Source organism: Anopheles gambiae, chromosome 2 (assembly GCF_943734735.2).
Source record: "Anopheles gambiae chromosome 2, idAnoGambNW_F1_1, whole genome shotgun sequence".
Lineage (NCBI taxonomy): Eukaryota > Metazoa > Arthropoda > Insecta > Diptera > Culicidae > Anopheles > Anopheles gambiae.
The window spans coordinates 108,273,380-108,299,978 of NC_064601.1; the positions used below are offsets into that span (position 1 = coordinate 108,273,380).

Genomic DNA, 26,599 nt, shown 5'->3' on the forward strand with positions numbered 1-26,599 from the left:
ACACGAGGGTGAACACATAAATCGCTGCGAAGAGGCCCGAAAATGTTTGGCGCTGATGAAATATTCAGCAGCAAACGGCTTGGCAGCGTGTAGACTACCGTTTTGAGTAATTGGGTGAACCAATTTGTGTGCAAATTTATGGCAAATTATACACTTCACAAGGTATGGGTGGACACGACACGATACACAACATGCAGGTCTGGTGGGCGTGTGTGTGTATGTGTGCTGTTTGTGATTGGGAAGTAAACTGTCAACTGGTCATTTAATCATGCAGTCAGTGACATTGCTTTAATGGAGGGTAGTGCATTTAGCAAATGTGACATATTTTAAGGATACACAGACATTTCAAATTTGATCGTTAGCAATCACAGCAGACTTGGAAATAGTACTATTTTATTGTTAAAATTGTTTTGAATTTCAGTAAGTTTATACACCACAAAACATATACCATTTTTATGTGTGTCTCGATATTATACGATATACGAACTAACATAACTTCATAAGCTCTTGCCATAAGCTCATGCCTTGGAGTAGAAATAAAAAAAAAAGAAACCCTTTGGCGAGTGACAGTTATTGTAGAAAACGTACACCAATGTAACTCAATCCCGATCATGACGCTTTTCGATTTCCTCTCTAACTCTCTGTCTCTCCATACAGTGGCAAATCAGGAAGGAAGTACGGTGACCCGAGAGTGAAATACATCGATGCACGTTCGCCACAAAACTGGTTGGATGTGGTGGAAGTTGGATATTCTGTCAATTCCTTGTAATGGTCGGTGTGTTGAAAGGATACTATCACGTCGTTAGTTTAGCTATTGGGAGTAGGAACACAAAGACGCAAACCACCAGAACTTTGTCCCGCTACTTTATCAACCCGACGAAAGCGGATACGAAGCGGAAACACGCACTGATCATCGTTCGAGGATGGTGTGGTGTATTACAATACACTCATTGTACAAAGAAATTGTATACTTTTTTGTGGGTTTAAAAATGTGGGATTCACTATAAAGAGAACAAACGTAGCCCACGTATTGCCGTGCCCGGTTGGTTCTCCTAGGAATGGTTGGGTCGGTTGTGTGTTATTTTTCCACTTCGCAATATGGATTAATAAAACGAACAAGCAGGAAAAGCGGCACAAAACCATTCCAACGGTATCAATCGAAGAAATGATTGGCGTTTTTCCTCCCGCCCGTCTCATCACCATCAACAGTTTTCAAACATAATAAAGCAAGGGATTAAGGGATTTGATAAAGCAGCGCGCGTATCGCAAGCTTTTCAAAACGCAACCGAAATGATCGAATGGATTGAGCTTAATTTACATAAACGATCGGTTTGCCTTTTTTTTGCAACAAAGGAACAGGAAAAAAGCTCACGGTGTAACAAGCGAAATTGGTCTGCGGTGGAGAATTTTCGCGGCTCTTTACCTTCGCGTGCATGCAAACGGTACAGATTGCGTTGGGATTGGATGGGAAGGATGGGAAAGGAAAGGAAAAAATGCCACAAAGAAAGCAACATCCCGTTTAGCTTGGACTTTATCTGTAAGAGGATTATATACCTGATTGAGCGCGGGAGCGAGCGATTGACCGCGAGGGAATGAAGTTGCCGCGTGCCTTAAGTGAACTTATATCGTGCAGGAATGTGTATCGCATTTTTCTTCTTTGTGCGTTGTGGTCGCACTGAGTGAAACATTGCCTCGGCGCTATATTTGTTATTTTCTGCTCGTACTTTACCGGCAACGGAAGCAAAAAGGTGCTGTGGTTAGGTAGGTCATTTTACTTAGCGGTTTCGCCTGCCTGGTTGATGTTGCTTCCCGTCCAAAGGGAGATTAGAAGGTGCGGTATACGTCCCCTTTTTTTCACCAAGGAAGTTGGGCAAGGGAATCATGATAAGTTTCTTTTTATGATTGAATGCGATCAGCAATTCGCAGTGGGTATTATTTATTTTGATGAGTGGGTAAGATTCACGTTTAGCAGATTTAAGGCCTGCTTGTGCTTTAATTGTTAGTTTGGAGCTGACAGGGAGACCTGATAAGCAAAAATTGATCAATATTAAATAAGTATTTAATTAAATGTCTGTTGTTTTCTCGTATGGTATGGTTGGTTGGGTTGTTTGTAAACCGACTGTGTAACCACTTTATTGCCTTCAATTTAGGCTGTCCTCTGGCATTGTTTGCGTATGGTGAAAAGGGATTTCAATGTTGGCTAATGCTCGAACCAATTAACTCTCACCGTGAAGGGTTCAAATTCATTGCCAACCCCTACCCATTACTGTGAACGGTTTGTTGTGTTACCGGAATTACCATACCCTCGTGTGTGAAAGGTTTATTGTGTTCGCGAAGTTGATGACACAACGCTCGGATCGAAAATGACAGTTGCAGTTTCAACAATGTACTGTACTGATTGTGTTTTGGATTAAAAAAGTTTCACTCCCGTTCAAAGGGTTGGATCGATCCCGTAGCACATGGCTTGCGCACGCCAAGCGCTACATGATACATGAAGTTAATCGGAAAACAAGGTGACGTAATTAAAATCGCCACACGAGGCGAAAGGATAATGGAGGACATTCGGTAGCTGGCTTGGTAGAATAATCCGAGTGAAAGGCACTTGACCACTCGATGGTAGGAAACATGTTTATTTTCCACTATTTTTGCTCAATAAAGTGAATGCTTTTTACTTTAAATGTACCTTTTTTTCAATAAGCATAAGCAAGTATTTCCAAACGAGGAAAACCGGTTGAGCAGAACATAGGAAAGAATGCTTATTGAATTGAATTCACCCGTTAGTATCGAGAATTGGGGTTTTGGCAACCTAGTGAACTAAAGGAATTGCGTGTAAAATGTTTATTTTATAAAAAAGTAGGAAATTCATTACGATTCTATGTGGCAAAAAGTTTGTCAAAATAACCGAAAATAATATGAAAATAGAAGACGTATTTTAACACTATGAAAATAGATTGATTTTGCTCTCACATCACATATATAATGTCTATGATTAAAATGGTAAAAAAGTCATTTGCTTTAGAAACAAATCAATCGTTGCGAGACAAAGCCAAAGCACAATAGCAATGAGCACAACTTTCTTCTCGCACTGGTACAATCATCCAAGAGTACTAAGTATGTTTGAATAGGAACAAAATGCGTGGCAACTTAATTTGATTCCACCGTCAGCTTGTTTTTACACTACTTAACAATCATCACGTTTCTTTTCCACCTTTACAGCTCACCGAACATTACCAATCGTCGGTTCCGGGTACCGCGGTCTACTCCGACACTCACACACAAACGCACGGACACCGCTCTCAACCCGTTCCGTTGAGCGCTGTGCAATCGTGGTGCAAAGGAAACCAAAGTAAGGTGTGCAGTGACAGCGAGCGACGACGGCAACCAAGGGCAGCTGCACAGGGATGCCGTAATGAAGTGCATACTCAACGGAAGCAGCATTAGCAGCGCCGGCAATGATGATGAAGCGAGCAGTTGACATGCAGCAAGTGCAACGAAGTGAAAGAAGGCATTCAATCGTGGTGATCGGTTCGAAGCTGTCAGAAATTCAATCGAACCCGAACAACGTTGCCCTGGAAGCTGGTGTGGTATAAGGCAGCAAAAAAAGCAACCAAAACGTAGTCCTTTGCTGTGTGTGTCTGTGTTTGCGCTTGAAGCTGTGACAGTGTAACGGTGAATTTTCGCTTTCGGGTGAGCTTTTTGTTTTTCCAGCGGTGGTTGTGCAAATTGAAAACAAGAAAAAAGGGGTATTAATTCTGTGCTGATCAGTGGAAAATATAAATCAGTGAAGTTAGGTTTCACTTCCCGGTTAAAGGAAAGTTGATCGATAAAATGGGAGGTAACATTGGAATAATGTCGACGGTGGCGGCTTTACCGGTAGTTATCGTGCTGCTACTAGTGACAAGGATGTCATTGTGTGGTAAGTTTATTTCCTCACTGAGCTGCTTATATTTTCAAACTGATTTTTAGGAACAAACTTTCTCACGAAAATGAAACCAAATGATTCTCCTATATATTTCTGTGGAGCTTTTCGCTGTGTAAAGTTGTTACCATCGTTACTCTTGTTGTAGTAGATCTGTCAGCGAGACATGATCCAATTCCATGGAAAATGGTTTGCTTTTTAAATGCAAAATTGCTTCTTTCACCCAAGAGACTGTTTGACTTTGGATAAGAAAATGGGAAAGATTATCATACCAATTTCAAATCCTTACTGAGCGCTAAAATAAAATATTCTCAGAAATACACATTCACCAAGTCCATTTGACCAAATAATGTACAAATAAATTAAAGGGCATCGCTAGTGAAGAAAGTATCAACAAAGCAAAAAACCCTGATCGATCCAAGGCTTATCAGATGGTGGAAAATACTTAAAGGGCGATGAACAGATTAACCTACCAGGAACGGGTCACCCAAAAACGGGGAAGCGGTTGTGGCGAATAATTATTCCTGAAAGCTTCATGCGCCGCTTCCGTTCATTCCGTTTGAAGCGGTCGGAAATGCAACCAAGCAAACGGAATCGCAACTGGAGGCACCAAAAGTCTGCACTCATTGCTGCCCATTTCGCCCAAATTCCTGGCCTATCTGAAATGACTGAGCGTTTTGGAAATGCTCCCGGTCTAATGAGCCTAGATGCTATAACGGCTCAGGCTTTTCCATCCGACTGTGTGTGTGTGTGTGTGTGTGTGGGTGCTTTGAACAGTGCCGTTCACTCATTTGTGATGCATAAAAGGGCGGCTCATCCATTCCCGGTAGCGTCCAGAAAAGCATCACCTCCCTTAATGAGATCGTTGACAAGTGCGAGGAAGCGGAAAGGAAATGAGCATTTAAATTGTCCATCCGGCCCCGGGGAAGGGGTTTTTTGTGGGCCACGGCACACACACACATACACACACTCTCACAAAGGAAACAAAAAATAATGGCTGAAAGTACTGACTCTAGCAAAGACGAACTGCTAGAGATAGGGAGAGCCAGAGAAAGCGAGCAATCGTTTGCTTTCGGAAGCTTTAACGTCCCTCAGGAACGCTGCCCGACGTCATGGCAGCTCGTTGCCAGGCGTTCATGTGCTTGGGGAATTCGATTATTGCTCGTGCCTTTTCCCTTACACCGGCACTGTGATGAGTTACTAATGAGAGCTGAAGTGTGATGGAAGCGAAGGTAATGCGACGCCTGTGACGGGGACTGATGATGTGCTGCGATGGTTGTTGCGGGGTCCGTTCCATTTTGATGCGGGCTATCTGTTTTGCATTCCTCACTCTGATGTAGTGTAAAAATTAAGTGTCTAACTGTAGCTGGAGACGGCTGGAGAGGGAGAAAGTTGATGTGAGGTTGAGCAAAAATTGTGTTCAAAAATAGAAGAAAGGCAAAAAAACAGCAACTGCGTATTTGATATCTACTTTGTTTGGAAGTCAGCCGGGGCTTCTAGCTGCGTCTCTTCCCTACAATGAAGTCTGCTTTTGATAAGGAGCTAAAAACTCTTAAGCTTCTTAACAGCACGATGAGCTCGCAAGCTTTCAATGTTTCAGTAGAAACACATTTGAAGAAGAAATGATATTTGAATAGTATTATTTTCGATTGACTTGGTGTAGATATTTTGAGCATGGAATTGAGAAGAAAATGGTTGACCTAAATATAATAATTACCATTGTTATTATTTGCACCTATAACTTTTGCATATATTGCTACTAAAGTACCGTTGAAAAGCATCAAACTAGGATAATAATAAATGTCAGTTTGTCGGTAGTTTGACACTGCCCTGCCACAACAAAGAGCCACTTTGAAATCACAATACAGCAGTTAAACGCTACCAAACTGCTTCGATAAAGGTTTAGCTAAAGCGGTTGCAATTTAGCGGAAAAAGTTATCGCAAAGCGCTTCCCAGCCTGGACGATAATACATGCTGCTCGGAACCATTTTGCAGAGACACACGATTAGGGAGGGATAGCGCGAGCGGGTAAGAATGGGCACAAACTTTACCGAACTCGATGGCCATTGTAAAAACTGCTGGCAAAGGTGCAGGCTTGATTAACGACACTTTTATTGCTTTGTGTGCTCCGCCGCTCGGCTTGCATTTGGTTGTTGCAGCTTAAGGCACACACACAGTGTGCAGTGTGTGACAGTGGCTGGGAGGCTGCATGGTTGGGACTAACCCAACCGGAGATGATGAAAGGGATTACCAGTGGGCATTGTTTGTGAGGATTCCATTCCCTTCTTCACGTAACACGTACGATAGCTCGTGTTTGGATGTGGCAACTTTTCCTATAAATATTGCCACCAGCTCGGTGCATTTCAGCTCCAGATGTTCGGTCTGGATCGTGGAGAAGGATTTACAGGATTTGAGAGCAAAACTGTGGTGCGTGTTTCAATGAAAGGAATTGGAAAGGGCATATATTAGTGGATTTGGTTTCCAATTGGGAAAGAATTCAGCTATAGTCATATAATTTTTATGTTCTAGGATTGTTGTTTCTCTAGTTTATCATCAACAGCAACATCAATTAAAGCTGTTAATGTAACAGTGATATTTTACGCACTTTTTAAAAGTTAAGTGATAGAGTACATACGTAAAAAAAGTATAATTCGGATAGATTGAACAACATCGACGCGTCTCTTTTCTTTGTTGATCGGCAACATAAAATATACACGGATTTGGGCTTGAATGGGAAGCCACAGAAACTTCTTCATTTTTGAACTGACACGAGGATCATCCGACGGAATCCCCTTCGTGACGTGTGTGAGATTATTATTGCATCCTCAAAGCAAGGTTCGTGCACGTGATAGATTGCAGAAGAAAATGTTATTTCCTTGCCTGGGTAGACTTTACCACAACCCTACTCCTGTCCGTCTGTACGCGTACGCTTGCTTCTGTGAGGGATAGAATTTACAAATCCAACGGTACGGAGAGAGAGAGAAAGCTCCGGTGTTCGTGGAAATGGTATCAAATCATCCTATTTACTCGTAATATCTAACCCCAGCGTATGAATACGAGATGAGACCGGGAACCTTTGCTTAACGCTGGACAAGAAAATCGATTGTTTAGCCCTGGAAAAAGATAGACAAAGGCGGACAGGAGGGCAATGGGGCAAGATTTGGATTCGTTTCCGAGAAAACCCGGTACATACGTGCTTGTATGCAGTGCGGTGTTGCAGTTGTTGCAGTTCCGTGTGCACAAATCCAGGCACTTCCTCGACAAGATGATTCCTCAGGAAATGTCTTCCAATTGCACACGGCGACCCGGTTGTAACCGGTTGTTATCACTACTGACACTAGGTTGTAGTGTAATCCCGTTGCACAATCGCCATTCACATGCACCATAGTGTAGCTGTAGTGTTTGGAGTGGCCGACCCGGGATGGTGGTGAAGGACATCGATTCCTGGCAGGCACTGAGTTCACCGAGATATGACATGCAAACAAACGGTACCGTGTGGTGACGACATTCAGTGCGCCCCGGCAACCCAGTTCGTACAGCTGCCGGCCACAGTCCCGCTTTGACAAGTGGTTGGCCGCGGTCGGAAGGAACACATGGAAAACACATACGGAGCAGCATGGGGATTTCGAATCAGAACTCTCAAATCTGCCGTCCGTTGGCAAGGGCATAGGGAATGGGTTTTGAAATTGGCTTAGTTTCTTGCGGTTGAGATGTTCAAAAGGGAAGTCTGCGGTGCAGCGTGGTGCATGGGACGCGGACGGATGGAACTTACGAGAGCTTGATTTGGTCGGCAACTGTCGGTCTATTCTCTGCGATGTGGTAGTTATGCGATGGGTTGGTAGCGTAAGGCTTACCCGAATTTATATCGGTATTATAAAGTGTGTGTGCTTCGCTGCTCGCTAGGGCACGGGGTTTTAGGTCACCGAATCGTTGGTCCGGAAAGCGGAAATCGAATATCGACCAGCGAGTCTGCTTCTGCTATTTACCATCATATGCTTCACCGGTGCGTGATGTTGAACGTGGACGTACGGTTGGCCTCCGATGGTCGACAAAAATCACGGCCGCACGTTTGGGAATAACAATTGGGAATGGAAAGCATCGAGGCATAACAAAAAAAAACTGCTACACAGCAGAGTGAAACAAAACCGGCGTCAGACAAGGTGAGACGTGACGTGTATTAGGTACCCTGCAGGTCGGCCTTGTTAGTGGACGAATTTCTATTTCGATCGCAAAAACCAGGTGCTTTAAGAATGTGCGGGGAAAGATTAATCGGCCGACGATTGGAGGAAATGTGACCGCTCAAGTGGAGCCTGTAGGGTTATGGTTAGGTAGACTGTCAAGGACGAACGGTGTTTGCTCGTGTATACGCTTGGGAAATGGAGAGCTTCGGTACGACGGAAGAATAGTTATTAGAAACACTTTACCTTATTTCATGCTCTGTGGAGTTGATGGAAAAAGGAAAACTATTGTTTTTGGGATTTTTGGCCAGTGCAACAACAGAGAAGGAAGAGAATTTTATCTTAGTGAATGTGGTATTTTGTGTTATTGACTAACATTATCTAGAAATCCAAAAATTTATCCAAATCATCGCGTTAAAAATGAGAAAAATCAAAGCCCCAAATTAGGATCAAAACGTAGCATAATGTACCGAAAACCGTATGTACTAAAACACGTTGCCTTGCTTTGCCGTTTCCTTTTCATTGCTTCTTCATCATTATTGTTATGCCTCGTGTCGATAAACTTCACACGCGAACGAAGCCAAACTTTCCTCCCGGTCCGGTTTTGGTTTATTATTTTAATGAGCCTTACTTTGACGGCCGCAGATCTCGCTAGCGGCAGTTGGCAAAACAGTCGCACGATGGATTTCTGCTGACTTGGCTGGATAATACAAGTTCACCATCTTGAGGCAGTTTTGGAAAAAAAAACCTGCGAAAGCATGGATCCTCCCTTCTTCCTGCGGTACGAATAAACTTTCCACTGCTGGTGCCCACTCGCGAGTAAGCGGTAAAGAGAGAAAGCGAGATTGGGAGTCACTTTGCTTTTTCTTCCACAGCAGAAGTTTTCTCCCGCCTCCCAAACGAAGTCCCTCGTCGACCTCGTAGTGTCTGGGTGGATTGTTTTTGGAAGGCGAAGTTAGGCAGCTACGTTTCCTGCTGCCCACCCGCGGGACATGGTGCTGTGAAATTTAGGCTCCCGTGGATCCGCTAAGACGGCAGCAGCTGATCCCAACATTGGCCCGCCGTGGCTCACCCGGACGGTGGCCCGGGTTTTGACACTTGCGCTCGGTGGGCGCTCTGCCACGAGCAAAGGAAAGCTCTTAATTCAATCAGCCGGAAAGCTATGATTTTCAATCCTCGCGAGAAAATTGGCGAGTTAGCGCGTGGAAAACTCGCGACGTGCGTGGGCAACGGGAGAAAATGCGACTGGAAAAACGAAATAAAACTGATCTCGAGTTCGGTTTCGTTGGCTCAACGGTTCAGCTGCACTTTGCAGCAGCAGCAGCAGCGGTGGGAGAAAAATTAAGCGCCGGGCATTCAGTAAAGAAACCATCGGTTACGCCGACACAGTCCCCATGTGGCCATGTGGAAGGCAAAGTTTTCATAAATATTAAAACTTCCTCTCGCGAGCACGACATTCACCCGGCCTAGTGGGGTTCCTTTCCAAGCCAAGCCAAGATGGATTAGAAGGTCAATAGTGTTAGGTCGGAAGGACGGTAGGTGGTGGTAGTTGTGCGAGGAAATTTGTTGGGAAAGTTTAATTGCATCTTATCAGCGCAGCTGATTAGGCTCTCACAAAGGTTTTTGTCGGCGCTGTCGGCACAGGGTACGGATTATTCGCGCTTGGATTATTTCGTAGGACGGACGCTCTTCCGCGATCGGACAGCTCTGATAGTGAAGTGTTATTAAGATTTAAGCGCAGGCTAGGAAAAGTTGGTAGCAAACATAGTTTATGATAAGCAAGTGATTGCGCAAAGTTGGTAAAATATATTGTCGAAAACGAATTTCGTTGGAAATTGGAAAAAATGTGCCGATCTCAATCGAATTCTGTTAAAATAAGATAGATTAAATTGTTTTTTTAATGGCATAAAAATGTACTGAATAAAGTAGTTTATGCTGGAACAATTATATTTATAAAAATATCCTGTTTTAATATCCTGTTTGACTCTACATGTTAAAATTTTAAATGTTAAAATGCGACCAAACTTGCTGTCCAATATGATATTGCCAGTAAAAACTGATGAGCCATGAGCCGAGCATTGTATGAAAACTGGCCAATTGCAATCATCAGCAACCGAAACCACTTACCGTCGGTTTCGCAGCGGGCACTTTGGAAAATTTCTATCTCTAAAACTTGTGCCGTCAACTTTTCCGTTTACCTGGTTGAATTCCTGCAGCACACCTGCGGGGGAGGTTTGAATTCTTCCTGCAAACTTAAACTGCTCCCGGTCCGAGTTTCCCTCCATTTATGCCACGCTCTTCTTCATTCTGCTTCTTGCAGACATTTCTAACCACAGTCTGAAAGAGTTAGCTAATATGCTAACATGTTGTGCGAATGTTGTAAAACTCCCTCGCTGGCAAAGAATGTCTTTTTTTCACAGATTTGCTAACAAAACCAACGTGCACAACAGCACGGGAGACAGGGTAGCCGCTTACCCGGATGGGCTAGCTGCAGTGGAAGGATAAACTTTGGCCAGCGGCTTTTGCAATCACGTACCAGTTAGTATGGCTAGCTGAAGAAAGTTTCATAAGTTTTCTTTTGAGCTGGTTGTTAATAGAAAAGTGCAAAGTGGCCCTGGCCGCATCCCAGGTGGCAATACTTTCATCGGTTTGCTGAGACACTTTCCGCGAAATGGTCTGTTCCGACTGGTGGGTGAATATGAACCCCTCCCAACTGGGGATTCCTTTGGAGAAGAAATGAGGTGGAAGATGAGAATAAAATTATAAAACTCGTCAACATTCCTGTGAGTGGAAACACAGATTTTTTCGTCGCTCTTTCTGAAAACACTAGGTTGACAAGTTGATGTGGCTTTCAAATGTTACTGCTTTTCTAGAGCGAAAGTCATATTTATGTATGAGTAGTAGCGAACGCAGAACAAGTGCTTAAAGCATTGAGGTGTGTTAAAGCGAGAGATATTATTCAATCATGTAAAGGTTATACAAACAAATTAAATCCAATGATAAAGCTATCCAAACGCGTGCTCATTCCCTATGAAAATGAAGTACCCTTGTATAATGACAACATAAGCATCCCTATTGACGACGATCGGTGATCTTGAGCATCCGGTTTTACAACTCAATTTTTGCACTTTATGCTCAAATTACGCTGAAAACCTCGACAAGGGGGGAAAGAAAACATTTGCTATAAAAATAACCGTAAAGTCCGCCCGATTTCGTTTACTCTGCGAGCCCTTGGAACGGGCAGGACATCCTCCCGGGGCGAGTTGAAACTTTCCAATCAGTTCAGCTATTGCCACCGGGGGATGATGGGGGCGGAGAGTGTGAGTGCGAGCAGCAGCCAAGAGCAAACTCTGCTCCCGACTACTGGGAACGAAAGACAATCGCTACAAGACAAATCCAGTAAGGAGGGGGAGGGGGGGTTTGTTGAAGAAAGTTCTGTCCAAAGTTACCACCCAAAGCCTCCTACCGGAACCCAGCTCCCCAGTGGTTGGTGGTCAAATCTGCTTTGCCCGGTGTGAAGTTCGGCCCGTTGTGCCCCATTGTATTGAGATATTCTTCTTCTTAGACTCGGCTCGAAGAAAAACGACCAGCGTCGTGGACGGAGCACACGGAAGGAAAATCTTGTGCGAATGGTTCGGTGGAGCTTTTTATCGCCCCATGTGAAAACATTGGGAACCATTATTTTCCTTTACTCCACGGAGCGTTGTGGTGGGTTTGGTTGAGCGGGTAAAGGAGGAAAGTGAAGGACATGGGTGTATGAATGTTTATGATATTTAAGGAAGAATGAAGACAACCATAACGCGCGCATAAAGAATCGAGCGTTGTAGCTTTATGCTTCGCTGCATGTTTTTGTTCAAGGTAGTTTACAAAAATAGTACAAAGTAAAGGGTAGCATTTATACGATTATCTAAGAGGAAAGCAAACCCTGTCTTATTGTTGTTCCTAAAAGCATTGCAACCTCCATTGCACTTTCTTATTTGTTTTCGTGGACATGAAGAAGACAAGTAGACGAAACAGCTTTCAGGCGCGCGCACACACACACACATCCTTTCAAAAAGGAAAGAGAGTTCAAGTACGCGCAAGCATGAATTGTGCAACGACCAAGTGCAAGCTGTGAATACTTTAACGCTCTGTCGCCGTTTTTGCCGGTCCGGCTGTCGTCAACCGGCTTCCCAATCGTTCCACAAGCTCTCCACAAACATCGTCTATCATTTTGGGTAAACTTGTAAGCAACGGTTGACGCTTTCGGTTCCCGCCTTCTTCTATTCCCCCCCCCCCCCCCCCATACCGTACCTCCTGGACGAGACAAGCAAAACTTGGAACAATTGTACGAACACTTGGCATACGATACGAGCGGAACGAAAGAAAGAGAATTTATGGAAAAAAAACATCGTCAAACGAAAGTCGGTGAAAAATTGGATCCTGTTCCTTCAGAGCAGGGCAGGCGGGAAGCGCTTGGAAAGAGTCCCTTTTTTGTGTGCGATCGATTTTTCACAGCACAGGCGAAGATAGCGGGAATAAAAAAGATCGTACAACTGCACTTTGTGGCTTTGATGGCAACCGATGGCGGCGAGGACAGGCTATCGGTTCGAGCATCCTTTTCTTGCCCTGCTCTCGAGTGGACAGACACACACACAAGAAGAAGAAGTGCTCTATCCATCGCGCTTGAGGCGAACACGGGCGAACAGTTGCGCAAGCATTGTAATGTGCATGTCCACAAGAAAACACGAATGCAACTGTATGGCGACGATAAGAAGAGTTGAACTTTTTCCTGCTCGTAGTTTAATTTTACCCGACTCCCCTACAGGGGGTGGAGTTTCCTTCTCTCATTTTCTCTTCCCATGTGGATGGTTCTGTGTGAAAGATGCATTATCTGCCGGGCATTTTGTTGTACTGAATTGAAGCGGAAATAATAACGATAAGCAAGTTGCGGCTCACCGAGTCGAGTCGTTTTGTGGTGAAAACTTAAATGGGCCGACGGTTGTTTATCATTTCAAGCAGCCGAGTTGCTGAATTGAATCCTTGCGCCATTTTTTTTGTCTTAGAGCGTTCTTCTAATGGGAGGAGCAGCAAAATGAACATCCAACGGCCCGTTGTTTTTGTTCCCAAAAATTCTACCAAGTGGTTCCCGCTCTTTGTATTGTTAATTCGTTTGCAGACGTGCTCCTTGATGAATGCTGTGTGTGTGTTAGTGTTTGGAGTGGATTACAAAGCTGTTCGCAATGGTGTGGCTCTGCTTTCGGGGTCGGATGAAAAATCACTCCCCGTGAAAAGTTTGCTCGTCCAATCTCGCCACCCCCCGGTGGTGGCGGAGATTGTTTCACCCCGAGATCGATTAATTAATGGAGGGATGCTTATGGTTTTTTGTTTCATCTTTTTCTTCTCTTTCCCAGTGCCGACACATTTCATGGAGATGGAGCAACACTTTCGCAACAGCATCGATCTGGACGCGGAGCAGACGGAAGCCCGGTACGATCAGGAGATGCTTTCCGACATCATTAACGATAACGATCGCGGTGAGCTGCAGAAGGCGGAATCTTGTTTGGTCGATGACTACAAGTACGACCATGGCCAGAAGGTAGGTGTTTGGAGAACGAGACAGGCTTTTCTTGCTGTGTTTTGCAACGGTAGAATTATAATATTTTTCTCCCTCCTTTTGTCGACAGATACAACGACTGGATCCGTGTGAAATTTGTCTCTGCATTGACGGGGAAATATTCTGCTGGTGGAAACAGTGCGGTAAGTGATGTACCGGGGACAAAGGACAGGGAAAATGATTGGATTCATTGAATGGAAAATCCGTTTTCATGTGGTTTTTATATTTTCTTTCACATGAAGCTCATGTAAGTGTTTTTAATACGGCTAAACCATGGTAAAGTACATAGAATCGATGAAATATGCTACAGGAAGACTATTTTCGATGAATATCTGATAAAGTTAATATCTTTCTAACCAAGTAATCTTGCATCATTTGTTGTATGTCAAACGTGGTGCTTACTATTTTCCTCCACAATCTTTCACCTATAAAGCAATGCTTCTATATATCTTGTATCGTTCGTACCGTTCTGCCGTTTATAGCTATAATTTAACTATTCCAAAACAAAAACGGATCCTCATGAACCTAACAATACAGGGTCCTCTTACACTAAACCCCTTTTCGGTCCGCAATCATACGTCACCTGCAGCGGAGGAGAATCTTTTATCTATCCGTCGTAAATTAATGCTGCCATCGGTTTACCATACTGGCACTGGTGCCGATCGATTTTTGCTACAGTCCAAAGACCAAACGAGCCTATCTCGTATGCTTTTTGGCAGCATTCAGGTCAACCAGCTACTAATCAGATGAACATTTTTCATCCACAAGCATGTGCTGCGGTGTACCAGGGCTCGTTCGGGCCTGTCGGAGTTTGAGTCTACTGTACCGGGCACTGTTGTGGGCTATCGTGATTTATCCTTTTTGCGGGAAACGGATCGGCACATCCCTTAAATTCATAATGCAATTTATGGGCATACTCTTGGTACGATAAGAGGGTGACCGTGGCCGGGATGGGCTGGAGATAGAATGCTGGCAAATTGAGAGTGTCACTTAAGGTAATGCAATTTTTCAACAGCTTTTTGTTACCGACCAGTAGGCAAAGGACGCTTTGGTACCGGTCCAAGTTGTGTATGGTGGTTTGGATGCGAAAAAGAATGCACATTATTATGGAGTTGGAAAAATAATGCGAAGGACATCAGCACATGATTCAAATTTGATTGTAAACGGGAAGGACTTGGATCTTAAAAGAGGGAATATTTGGGACATGAATATCTTAACAAAGCAAAAGTCCAAACTATGATGATTAATCCTTTTTAACTCAAATTATATTTCTGGTTGATATTTGAATGTAAATTCTTGACTTTATTGCAGATTCTTTGGCGAAAACAGTAGATGACGCGGATCCACAAATCAGTTCACCTCAGCAAGCACCCAAGAGTGATCAAACGTCAACGGAATTGATCTCCGAAGCGTCAACTGTCATGAGCACAGCGTATGAAGCAAAATCAAAATCATCCTTTGACGCCGTGGCCACAGAAGACAATAGGAACGGAGCTACACGGCTCGTGCTTCCAGATTCGCTTAGCGACGGCGGAACAACAGTCATAAGCAGCACCTTGCCGATTTCAACACCCGCATCGAGAGTGTCAGACAGCGATCATAGCTCCTCGGAGACGGTAACGCATCACGGATCGGTGCACACTACGGATGTGCTGGATGGAATACCAAAGAACATTTTAAGCTTTCCACAGACACCACCAATCATGATGTATCGTCCGGTATCGATGGGTCCCATCACGGCCACCACGTCGAGGGAGGGAAAGTATACGGACGGTGGTCGCAAGGTCACCAAGGTCGGGTCGGCGGCAACGGGAGTTCGAAAGGGGAAAGCCGGTACGTTGGGACACAAAAAGTTGAAAGAACACAAAAAGAATCTCCTGAAGGGGAAGTACGAAGGGGAATTTTCGTACGAATTTGATCGCAAACCGACAGTTTCGATTGCGAGTGACGCACTGCCGAAGATGTCCGAGATCGACTCTAGCAGAGAAGGTGACAAGTTCCGTGATCAGTCAGTGGAAGTAACCGAGAGAAACAACAATGCACCAGATGGCAAGAATGGGCCAGAACAGGAGCAGCAACAGTTCGGCGGGTACGGTTATGGGATGATCCACGAGTCGGAGTCCGAGCACCGACAGCCAACGGTTCCGATGCGGTCGCATGATCGGGATGTTCCACAGCACTACATAATCACCTCGTCCGGGCATGTGGAGATGTTTGACGATAGTGGAGCGATGGCAGGACCTGAGCTTGGGACCGAAAACCATGGCGACGGACTTGAGAAGCAACCGTATCGGGATGTGCTCAGCTTCGATGGACGAGTATCGTCCCGTGTGACTCAGGATCAAGCGACAAACGGTGATGAAGATTCCGACGTTACGGATAGTGACGAAGGGGACGATGAGGATGAGCGGCTGGATGACGTCGGTGCCGTTGCGCCAGCGATCATGCTTACTACAAACGTCACCCAGGGCAAGTACAGTCTCGGCGAGGGATTGCATTCGACGCAGCTGCCTCCGTCACCGTCGTCGGTAATTGATATCCTCAACTCAACAACGCTCGAGACGACGGACTATGTCGATGGAACGAATCACTCCGAGCTGATCTACCCGGAAGTCCCGTCCATGAGCAGTAGTGGTGGTAGCAGTAGTATCAGTAGTAGCACTATCACACCACCGACCACCAGACAGGATCAAAGTGAACAGCACTGCGTTGTTATGGGTAGGTTTGTGGAATTTATTTGCGGTTAAATGTGATTTAATATAAATTGAATTTCTCGTACGAACAGGCGTTACCTATCCGGTGGGGGCAGTGCTGAAACAGGAAACGGGCAACTGTCTGCAGTGTGTGTGTGTCGCCGGTCCCGAGAATGATCCCGCTCCAAGGGTTACCTGTACGCCCCTGAACTGTCCACCCTTGATACTGCCGGATATTCTGGATGGGGCAGGATTTTAAGTGGAGATGGGAGCAATCATACACAAAATAGGAACAAGATGCAAAATGTAATGGTAAGTGAAAGAACGTTGTTTAGATACGGTTTTATTAAGCTTTTGGTTGTTTACTGTATGATTTTGTGAGCCTTAAGTTCGACCAAACCAAGACTCTTCCAAAGACGATCGATATGCTTCGATTGTAGGACATGTACAACCTTTCAAAATTACCATACATTAGGTTATGTTGACATGACTACGCTTACCGCGGCCCACTTTCCGGTTCAATGAAATCGATATCTAACTCCAGTGTCATGCCAAAGCATTTACTTTTCCCGGTGAAAAGATGTTCAACCATAATTACAGTAATTGAATAGCAACCAGCCAGCTAACGACGACAAAATTTGCATTGAGAATTCAGATGGATTTCCCCCTGCCGACAGGTGTCTGCGGCTCTGTTCTAATGCACTGAGCTGGATGTAATGTGAGCGCAAAATTTCCATAACGTGCGAAGGGATTTCCCTGCCATGAAGAAGCAGTGAAATAAAAATCCCTCATCGTAATGTCAAATAATCAAGTATAAATTTGCATCACTTCGTTTCCGTGCAGTTCCCACGCGCGGCTCCGGCAGGGATGAGCTGAAATCGATCACAATTCGTCGCACACGATGCGAACGGCAATTATGATGCGCAGTTTCGCATAACAATGTTTGCAATGGTACCGGTGTTTCGGTTGCTCTTTTACGGTGAGCTTTATTGTGCTTTTAGTAAGAAGAACACACATACACACATGCGCGCACACGACCAGCTCGGATCGATGTACATTTTTCCATCAAAATTTTCTCACCAGCACCAGCTTCGGTGGCTTTCCAGTGGTGACAACTAAATCAATAAAATTTCAATTTCCTCTTACACCTCGAAAAAAAATCCCAATGCGATGGGCTTTTCCGCTGAAAAGGGGGATTGAAAAGGGACGTTGTAAGCCAAAGCTAAAGCGCTTTTTAGGCCGATCATATTTTTTCTCCAGTATTGACTGTTTGCTGGAACGGCGAATGTATCCGACAACCTGCACGAATGGACGCCATTTTTCATCCGTGGGGAGATTTATTTAGTGGTCAAAGTGTGTGCCGAATAGGGAAGACATGGGATGGAGATGTTTTGTGCGTGTGTGTGTATGGTTTCGATTTTGATAAGCCAGAAGTAGGTCTTCGGCCGCTCCGGATCATGGTCGTTTATGAGTCTTGCAGTTTTTTGTCCAATCGTTTTGCTACGAAGGGTAGGATTTTCCGTTTTGTTCAACATTTCATAGCTGAGAAAGCTAGCGTTAACGATTTACCAGATTGACCCACGTGCGACTGAGGGTGGCGTGAGCTCGATAGTAGGCATGGGATGGAAAGGAAGAGAGCCTGGAATAGGTTTTTGGTACAGAAGTGACATCTCAATTTTCCGCCACTTGAGATTTAGGAGTACTTTTACATACAGCGTGGTGCTGCCGGGGAATGGAGCGAATTTTTTTTGCGGGAAATGTGATCTTGCCTTTTGCATCAGTGCGAGAATACATTTGCGTAGCTGTTTGTATTTGCTGATACAAATCCTTTTGTTTTTTCTTTTGTTTCGGATTTTAAATTGGGAAGACATGCATATTGAATTGTTTATATTTTAATAAACTTCGGGTTTTCAACGTTTTCACAAACACAAATTCGCTGTTGAGTTTTATTTCATTGTATAGCATGATCTTAAAACTAGTTATTCTCATAGATATCATGAGCAGCAGTAATATCTTTCCAGAAATTAGACCTATCAATAAACCTGTAACTTCATCGCAAATTCTGAATTCTCTGTTTCCAAATTATAATAAATTGCTAACCGATTACATATCTAAGCATGGAGCAGGGGACAAATTTTATTAGGAGTTAGAGACGAACGTTCAAATTAACTGAACGAACGGAAAAAAAGAAACCATGAAACGAAGTTGCGTTACACAGTTTATTGACACGATTAAGCTAGCCTGAGGCGTAATACGTCGTTCGGATCGATGAAAAACATAAGCTTTATGAACAAGAAGCTTCCATCTGTCTTGATGTCTTGATAATGATTGGTTCCCGCAGCGATCCAACTTCCGGTCACTAAGGTAATCGTCGTCTGTGGGACATTATGGATTCTTTGATGTAGCATATCGTAAGATTCCATTTTGACCATGTTTGATGGTTTGATGTCACTTTTGCTAGATGGACATGTAATTTCCTCTCAGTCACTCACGTTGCAAAAATGTTTTACAATCTTTCTTGATTGGTTAGTAATTGAATGAAATATCAAAGATTGTATGTAGTATGTTTGCTGTAGTTTTTTTATTCATTACTTTGGTTAATATGATTGGTTGATACATGTTTTGCCACATAGTTTATGATGATGTTTACGATGTTGTACAAAATGTGGCGGCAAGTTTGCTTGTAATAATTTATTTATCATTATGTTTGCACCCGATGTTTTATGTTTATCTATTCTTGTTATGCCGTTCAAATTAAATATTGACTGTAGAACCGTATTTGTTGACAACAATGAATGTGATGACAACAAACAAATTGCATTCCACGTGCGTATTGTTGTACATGCCATGGGGTAAATTTTAATCTGCTTCATAAATTTGCATAATAGAGTAAACTACTTCATCATTGATAAATCAAACAAAAAGAGTGCATAATGTGATTGGAAATCCCTCCCTCCCATCCCTTTCTATTGCAATTGATCGATACCGTTTCTGCCTAGACACACGATACGCTTATTTAGCGCCGGTAGAGACTATGCTAGCCCGAGTTATTAATTTCCTCTTCGCTGGCTGACAGTTGTAGCAATCGATTTGATGCGGGATGGCAGCCGAATTAAGCTGTCAGTTGCATATGTGAGCGGAGGGATGGCGTACACAGCTGCGCATCCATCTGATCGGCAGCAGCAGACATCCAGCAGCGTTTGAACCAGCTGTGCATACGATCGAATGGTTTAACTACACGAATTTTGGTCCCAAATGACTGACGGGCAGGATTTGATCTGAACCAGAGCACGGAGCGCGAAAGACAAGGGAACGCTTGCTTTTCGCTATGGTTTGGGTGGTGGGTTTTGCGCTATTGTTCCATGGACCGCAACAAGCGGATACAAGCCCTGAACGGTGGAATCCTGACGACGAGATGTTGCACACTGGGCCGTGCTTTGGTGCAAGGGTAGAAAGCTGGCTCATTCGACGAGGAGAGCTTGCGAGCGCAGAGCGTAGCTGGCAATTGGATAATTGATGCAGAAACTCATTTAGCTGGCGCCTGTCGTTTGCCTAATTGTATTGTCCATTTAAGCGACTGGAAAATGGCGTCCATTACGATGCTCCATGATGCACGACGCGGAATGGCATAATTGATGAAGGAGTAAGCGGGAATCGTAGTTGCAAAGCGAGATGTGGAATGAAATGAAATATAAAAAAAAATCGCTTCATAAAACGGTACAGCATTTGAATTTTAGTGCTTGATTAATGTAAATTGATACTTTCTCCACACGTGACTTTTTTGTCGCAAAAAAGTCTGGAAATAGACTGACAAATTGTTCTAAAAATGCAGAATAGCCTTAACATTTAAATTAATTGCAAACGGTAAAATGCATCCCTTAGCGTTTGGCAACAATCAAGCACACAAAAACCAAAACCAAAAGAGCCGTGTTTTGAGCACGGCACGTAATTACAAACCCCCATCATCAGACACGATGTTGTAGCCTGTCGGATGAATTATAAAGCGGTACCGCCACTTAATTCGATCAGCACGATTAATAGCACGGAGCCTTTCGACCCCGTTTAGGCGCTGTGGGCATGGTACGGTCACCCCGGCTAAGCGATGGTTTGACATCCGTCCATCGTGGTGCCCTCGTGGGGCAGGACGATAATGACCAAACCGGGTGTCCAAAAATGCGTGATCGTGCCGGTGAATACGGGGTCAGCATGTTTGTGTATGGTAATTTCATTCAATCACGGGCGGGTAATCCTGCACCATAATCCTCGGAAAGGATAAATGAAGATGGTATGGGTATCCGGTGGTTGTCCAGTGTTTCCACGTCCTACGTGTAGGTTTTTTTTTGCTTTCTTCACATTTTCGGTGGGTGTGAAAATGGGTTGGTTCGCAAATTTAATGTCAATTAAAAGGCCCGATAAGGTGACAGGCGACAAGGCGATGCTTAAAACTGTGATTTGCCTGGCTTGCGTGTTAGTTTGTGCTTGGTTAATTAACATTCAAATTGTAATTGGAATCGATGAAACCATAATGCTACAATGTTGTATGGTGTGGTATGTTTTGTTCTTCTTTTCTGATCTACACTATGAAAGAAAATGTGAAAAGAAACATGTCTCAACGTATTTTCTTTTTGATCAGATTATAATTGTAGGTTACAATTAGCAACGAACGATGGCGATAATTAAATGCCCCGGTAACGATGGTTCCTATCATATGCTTGAATTCCAAAGAATCAATTTCCTGCTAGAGCATTCACAAAACATCGCCATGAGCAGCGTTCGTTTTAAATGTTGTGCCTGGTTTAGCTGCTGGGCAATCCATTACTGTAAAACGGAACCCCTCGATGTGAGGCGCCTAGTGTTATGCAATTTGCAGCACACACATCCAATTAGCAAATGGGCAGCCCGGTTCTCGAGTTCGGTTACGAGTTTTAGAAGAGTTATTAATTTTCCATTTTTGCTCGCCGTCGTGGGTGATACGGGGTCTACCGGTCCGGTTTGTATGCACGTTCTAACCTACCTGATTGATAGCCGTTGCCTTCTGATCGGAAGCTGAGGCATCGTTCCGTAAGGATGCTTTCGGTCCGAGCGGAAATGACCTCCACTTTGTGGTTGAACCCGGCGGTGTAGAGCGTACCAGTTCCCGGTGCTCTCGGTGGATGGAACGTTCCGAAAGGGTGTAAATTAAATTATCTTTTAACAATAAATCAGTTCATTAGCAAACCAACGGGATGCGGTGCTTAACCAGCCGGTGTAGTTTGACGGTGGGTAAAATGAGCGGGTGGTGGAGAGGATACTTAATGAAGTGGTGGAAAAAATCTTCCCATAATAGACCAGAGCATCCATAAATAATGCATTGATTTTCATAGGCAAAATTTTGCCATTTTAATTAATTAATAGAGATTTTGCTAAAACAAATCAATTAAAAGTGGTGCTTCGTCGCGATTGCCGTGCATCAAAAGGTTCAAATTGGAATGTGACGTGTTGCGAATGCTACCTGGAACGTTTTGTATCTTTCATGCTTAAAAGTCTTAAGTTATGCACAAACACATAATTCCTTGCAAATACCTGCTCGACGTAAGAGAACTGACAAAAATTAGCATTCTTGATGATAGGGGAAAATGTTTTATGAGAAAATTCCATCACTCAACAAGGCATAGTTGATCTTTGTTCAGTAATTGGTATTTCAACTCGTATCACGTAACTCCGTTCTGCAAGTGGAATGGCAGCAAACTGTTTTGCCCCAGGAGGTCTCGTTCACTGCGGCGGTGCTGGAAAGCCTGCCGGGGATTTTCCATTTTATTCTCAATTTGATGTATGCGCCGGGTGGTTTGTGGTTTTGCTCGGTAGTACCATAAATGTGTAGCAATTAAAAGCTAATGCGTAGGGAAAGGTGATTGAATAGTGATGTTTAATTTGTATGCTGTGGGTTGGTGAAGCATAAGAGAGGTTCTGCTCGTGCCAGAGCATCATGCGTTTTCCTCTGAAATGGTTATGGTTTGGGTCGGTTTAAATGGGGTACAAATCGTTAATGTGAGGTGCTTGCTACAAATAAACAACAAAGAGCTGCTCTATTAGCTTCGTGTTAGTGGAGTTAGCTAGGGTGGGCATCCAATGCAACAACTTTTAATGTTTTGGGGCAGAGTGCTATACGTTGAATAGCTCATTTGAATAAAATACCTCAACGGTTTCAAAATGGATTATGTGTCTGAGTTTTGCGCGTCGGAGAGCATAGTTTCTGCCATTTTGAACTGTTTGAAGAGCTTTTGAAACTTTGTTCGTCACCTTTTGATAAACACAATTGAATTAGGGGAAAGGAAATATCCGATTATATGTGTGGAATTTTCATGCTCCTTTCACCCAAAACTGGGAACCTCTCGATACATTGATAGAAAAGCCAATCCACCGAATGGCAGCAACCGAACATTCCCTAACCTCTGGCAATGTTGGCTTAAGTGTTTGTCTGTCGCGAACCACGCATTCCCGTAATGGAACCGACTTAAACCAAAACCTCCATCTGTCGTGTTACATCAATCTCGCGCTTCCTGTGGAGCGAGGATGGTCGCCCCGAATTGAACGGGATTTGGCATGCCCGCATTCCGTCGGCCATGAGCCGACGTCGAGAATATTTTCCCGCCACACACCACGGTATGTATCGAACCCACGGGCACGGGTTCTCCGGCTGCCGGCATTATTTCAAGCTAGGAATTTGGGCTAGGAATCGATCGAGCACGCTGAAGATGCGGGTACGGTCGTCCATATTTGGGGCTGCTGGATGCCGTTGGACTACTGTGTAATGCGAACGGCTTGAGCGACGTTTGACGGGTTCAAGTGTGTGTGTGTGTGTGTTATCAGTGCGGTTGGATAAAATTGCGTAAATTGGAAAACAAAATTGTTCCACCTTTTGCGGTAGTGGTGGGTTTTCATCAGGGAAAGTTGTACGAGTCTTATCTCGACGCGCTGGGCGTGTAAATGTGGATGAAGTTGGCATAGCTTTTGCGGAAACGATATGGGAAAAGTTGTTTCTTATCTCTCATACTTCCACGACGCAAATGGTTATCGTTATTCATTGTCGCGAGTGTAGAGGCGAGGCTGACTGGAGGTTTAATGGATTTGGGAGGGAGTGTGATGAAGTCTTAAGGCCACATTGGTGAAAATAAGTTAGCTGAAGCGTGCACTACAACAAGTTTGTAAAATGGGTGGGTTAAATCTGTAGAAAATTTAGAGCAAAAAATGACGATAATGACATTGGACTTTATTATTTGTTTCAAACCTACTATTATTATTTTAATGCATTATGATTTGGTAAAAGTTTGCCGCGTTTCACAAAGAATTGTTTTCGTTTAATTCTAATATCGTAAAAAGCAATTGCAGTATTTTTTTTCATAAACTTTCTCACAGGCAAAGTAAATCTTGATAATTCATCGCAGCTAACATCTTCGCGACTGATCACTCATGACACACTCCAACAAGGGGAAAGAGGAAAGGGTCTTGGCAAAAAGTATATCTAAACGTCACCATCTAGCCGCAACACAGTGAGGTAAAACTGTTGGAATGAGTTAGACAAAAAAAAAACAGGGGATAATTACATACATAGCGGATCAAACTTTTTAGCGTAGTGTTGGGAAGAATGGAAAGCAGAAGAATAGAGCAACAACAACAACAACAACATCAACCAAAACAATAAGCTAGTCTGCAACAAACGGACACACAATATCGAAGAAAAAATATCACACCGATAAGGGCTCAAACTGGGCTGCCCGGAAGGAAATATATCAAATGGTAGTGTAGAGCAAAAAACAAAACAAAACTTTCCAAACGCTAGCACTAGTGATACTATTAGACGAAGGTGCAGTTTAGTGTAGCGATAAGCCGGAGTGTTTTACGTTAAGCAAACATTTCCGTTTCCGTTCGTCGGGCCGGCAGATCGAGCCGTTCTCGATTAGATCAGTAGCAAATCTGTCAGATTGTTCGTTGTGAATATATAAAACTTGTTCTTACTTGCCGAACGGTGACAGCACTTTGGCACACAGCCATTCGACACAGCTCAACACGATAGGAAGCGTATTATGAAAAGCTGCAACAAAATAGACTTAAAATGTACACTCACCAATAACACAACGTGGCTCAAGCAAACTGAAGGTAAACTTTTCGTTTCAACCAATCTGCAAAGTATTAATTACAGATGGGCAGGAAATATAAACCGAAAACCGTAGCTTTTTGGGTGAGATTTGTTTTATTAAGAGTCTAAGGCAAAAAAAAACAGAACACTCCCTCAAGCATATTCTCTCATAGCAAAAACAAAAAAAAAAGTTTCACGAAGGACTATTAAAATGAGATTACCGGTGCAAAAGCTCGGCTAAAACCTCATCTACACGATGGCTTCAGTGGGGTTTTCGCTTGGACGTAGGATTAAACGACAGAATATTGCGGATGAACCCATTTCCTTCTTCCTTTCCGTTTCTATCGGTTGGTCAGCCTCTCATTTGGAAACGGTCACGTACGTCACGATTTGTTTGAATGGCGACAAAACGGTGGTTAGTATGGAATGGGAAGCGTTTTGAAAGATAAGAGTGTAGGTGTGTGTTGGAAAGGAACATAAAAGTTTAGTGGAACATTTAAATCGGAAAAGGATACTCCGATGATTTATGTGACGAAACGAGATATTCTCCTTACGAATTGTTGGCTTATACACAGCTTTGAGGTTGTATAATTTCAAAATGAATTACATATATGTTGTGTTCATTAAAAACGTTTTCAAACCGGAAAGTAATATTATGAAGAAACAAACGAATTTTAGTCTTCCAATACATTTGTAAACCGAAAATCCTGAAATGGTTAGCTTGATTGGCACTTATCCAGCAATTAGTTATCAAATGAAAAGCTTACTTGATTTACATTCATTGAACAATGGTTTCTTATCTATTACTGCCCACTCACACACTCTCTCCATACTACAGTGAGCTACAACAGTAAGCTTAGAACTGGTGAGGACAAAATGGAAAAGCCGAGTTTATTGAATCAAACATTTGATGTAAAACAAGTATAACTAAGGACCTATACTCTTTATAACCTACCACGTATATACATACTTAGAATAGTTCAACAAAGAAGGGTAAGGAACTAAGGACATTAAGAAGCGATCGAGAGTTCTCTGTAGACACTAACCCATCCCGTAACCCGTGTGTTATTCAGGTCGAATGTTTTCTGTCCTGTTGGCATCGGACTCTCTACAGACAGCTTGAGTGAAGGCAGCTCATAAAAAAACAAAACAAAAACAAATAGTTTGACAACCCCTTACATTCCCCGAGACACGTAGATCGCAGATGGCAAGATGAATTTGTTCTTAACTGTACTGTGCGCCCGTGTTGGGTGTTCTAGCGCGTTCGAGTTCAATCACTCGTGTTAGTAGTGTAATTTTCTTGCAGTTTAGTGCATTTTTCCCCGTCGAGCAGTGTACAAGACTCGATAGTGGAAAGAGTAGGGATGAAAGGCGTGGTGAAATATGACAGCCAGAAGAATCGACAGGAAGACAACAACAACATAAAGAAACACATCACGTACGGATCAAAGGATCGACTATTTATCCAATGAATGGTAATTAGGGATGAAGAAAATTGTACTCGATATATTATATATATACACGCATACATACATACATGCATACATTCATACAATACGGTGGTTATGATATGAAACACTTAGTACAGTGGGTGTGGGTAATGGGCTGAATCCCGATACATTCTTGATGGTAGTTTCGGTGCATTGTATTGCAGCCTAACGATTGCCGATCGCTCCTTGGATGTGTGAGTGTGTATGGACAATGTGCTGGAGCAAATGGGAGTTCCGGTGCGGTCGGGGTGAAGCAAAGTGAAAGTGTTACGTTATTTACGAAAAATAAATCGAAGATTTCTGAGAAAACTTACCGAGGACCGTGATGACGATGGATGATGGCGTTTTTAATTGTTTTTGGTTTATTGCTGCGTATGTAAAAAATCATCAGCGGTAAGTAATCGAAAGTTTTAACTTGTAAGGTAAGTGCTTCTTTTTAAGGTGCGTTATTAAATGGCTCGTAATTCATTTATCATTTCATTCCTTCATCTAAATGCTTGTTCATCTCGGTACTGAAAATTAAAGGTATAAATACTTCTTGAAATATGATTTGACAATCGAAGTATTATAACCTAAATTGTATCCTACACTGTCAGAAAAAAATCAT

The 26,599-nt window shown here is 43.4% G+C and overlaps 1 protein-coding gene across 1 annotated transcript; it reads left to right on the forward strand.

The window, feature by feature from the left end:
• The first annotated feature begins 3,220 nt into the window (after positions 1–3,220).
• Positions 3,221–26,318, forward strand: LOC1270185 (uncharacterized). Its single transcript, XM_061644998.1, has 6 exons — positions 3,221–3,916; positions 13,491–13,675; positions 13,764–13,836; positions 15,005–16,411; positions 16,479–16,698; positions 23,782–26,318. The coding sequence occupies exons 1-5, from the start codon at positions 3,829–3,831 to the stop codon at positions 16,643–16,645; spliced, it is 1,920 nt and encodes a 639-aa protein (XP_061500982.1). The 5' UTR covers positions 3,221–3,828; the 3' UTR covers positions 16,646–16,698; positions 23,782–26,318.
• Positions 26,319–26,599: the final 281 nt, after the last annotated feature.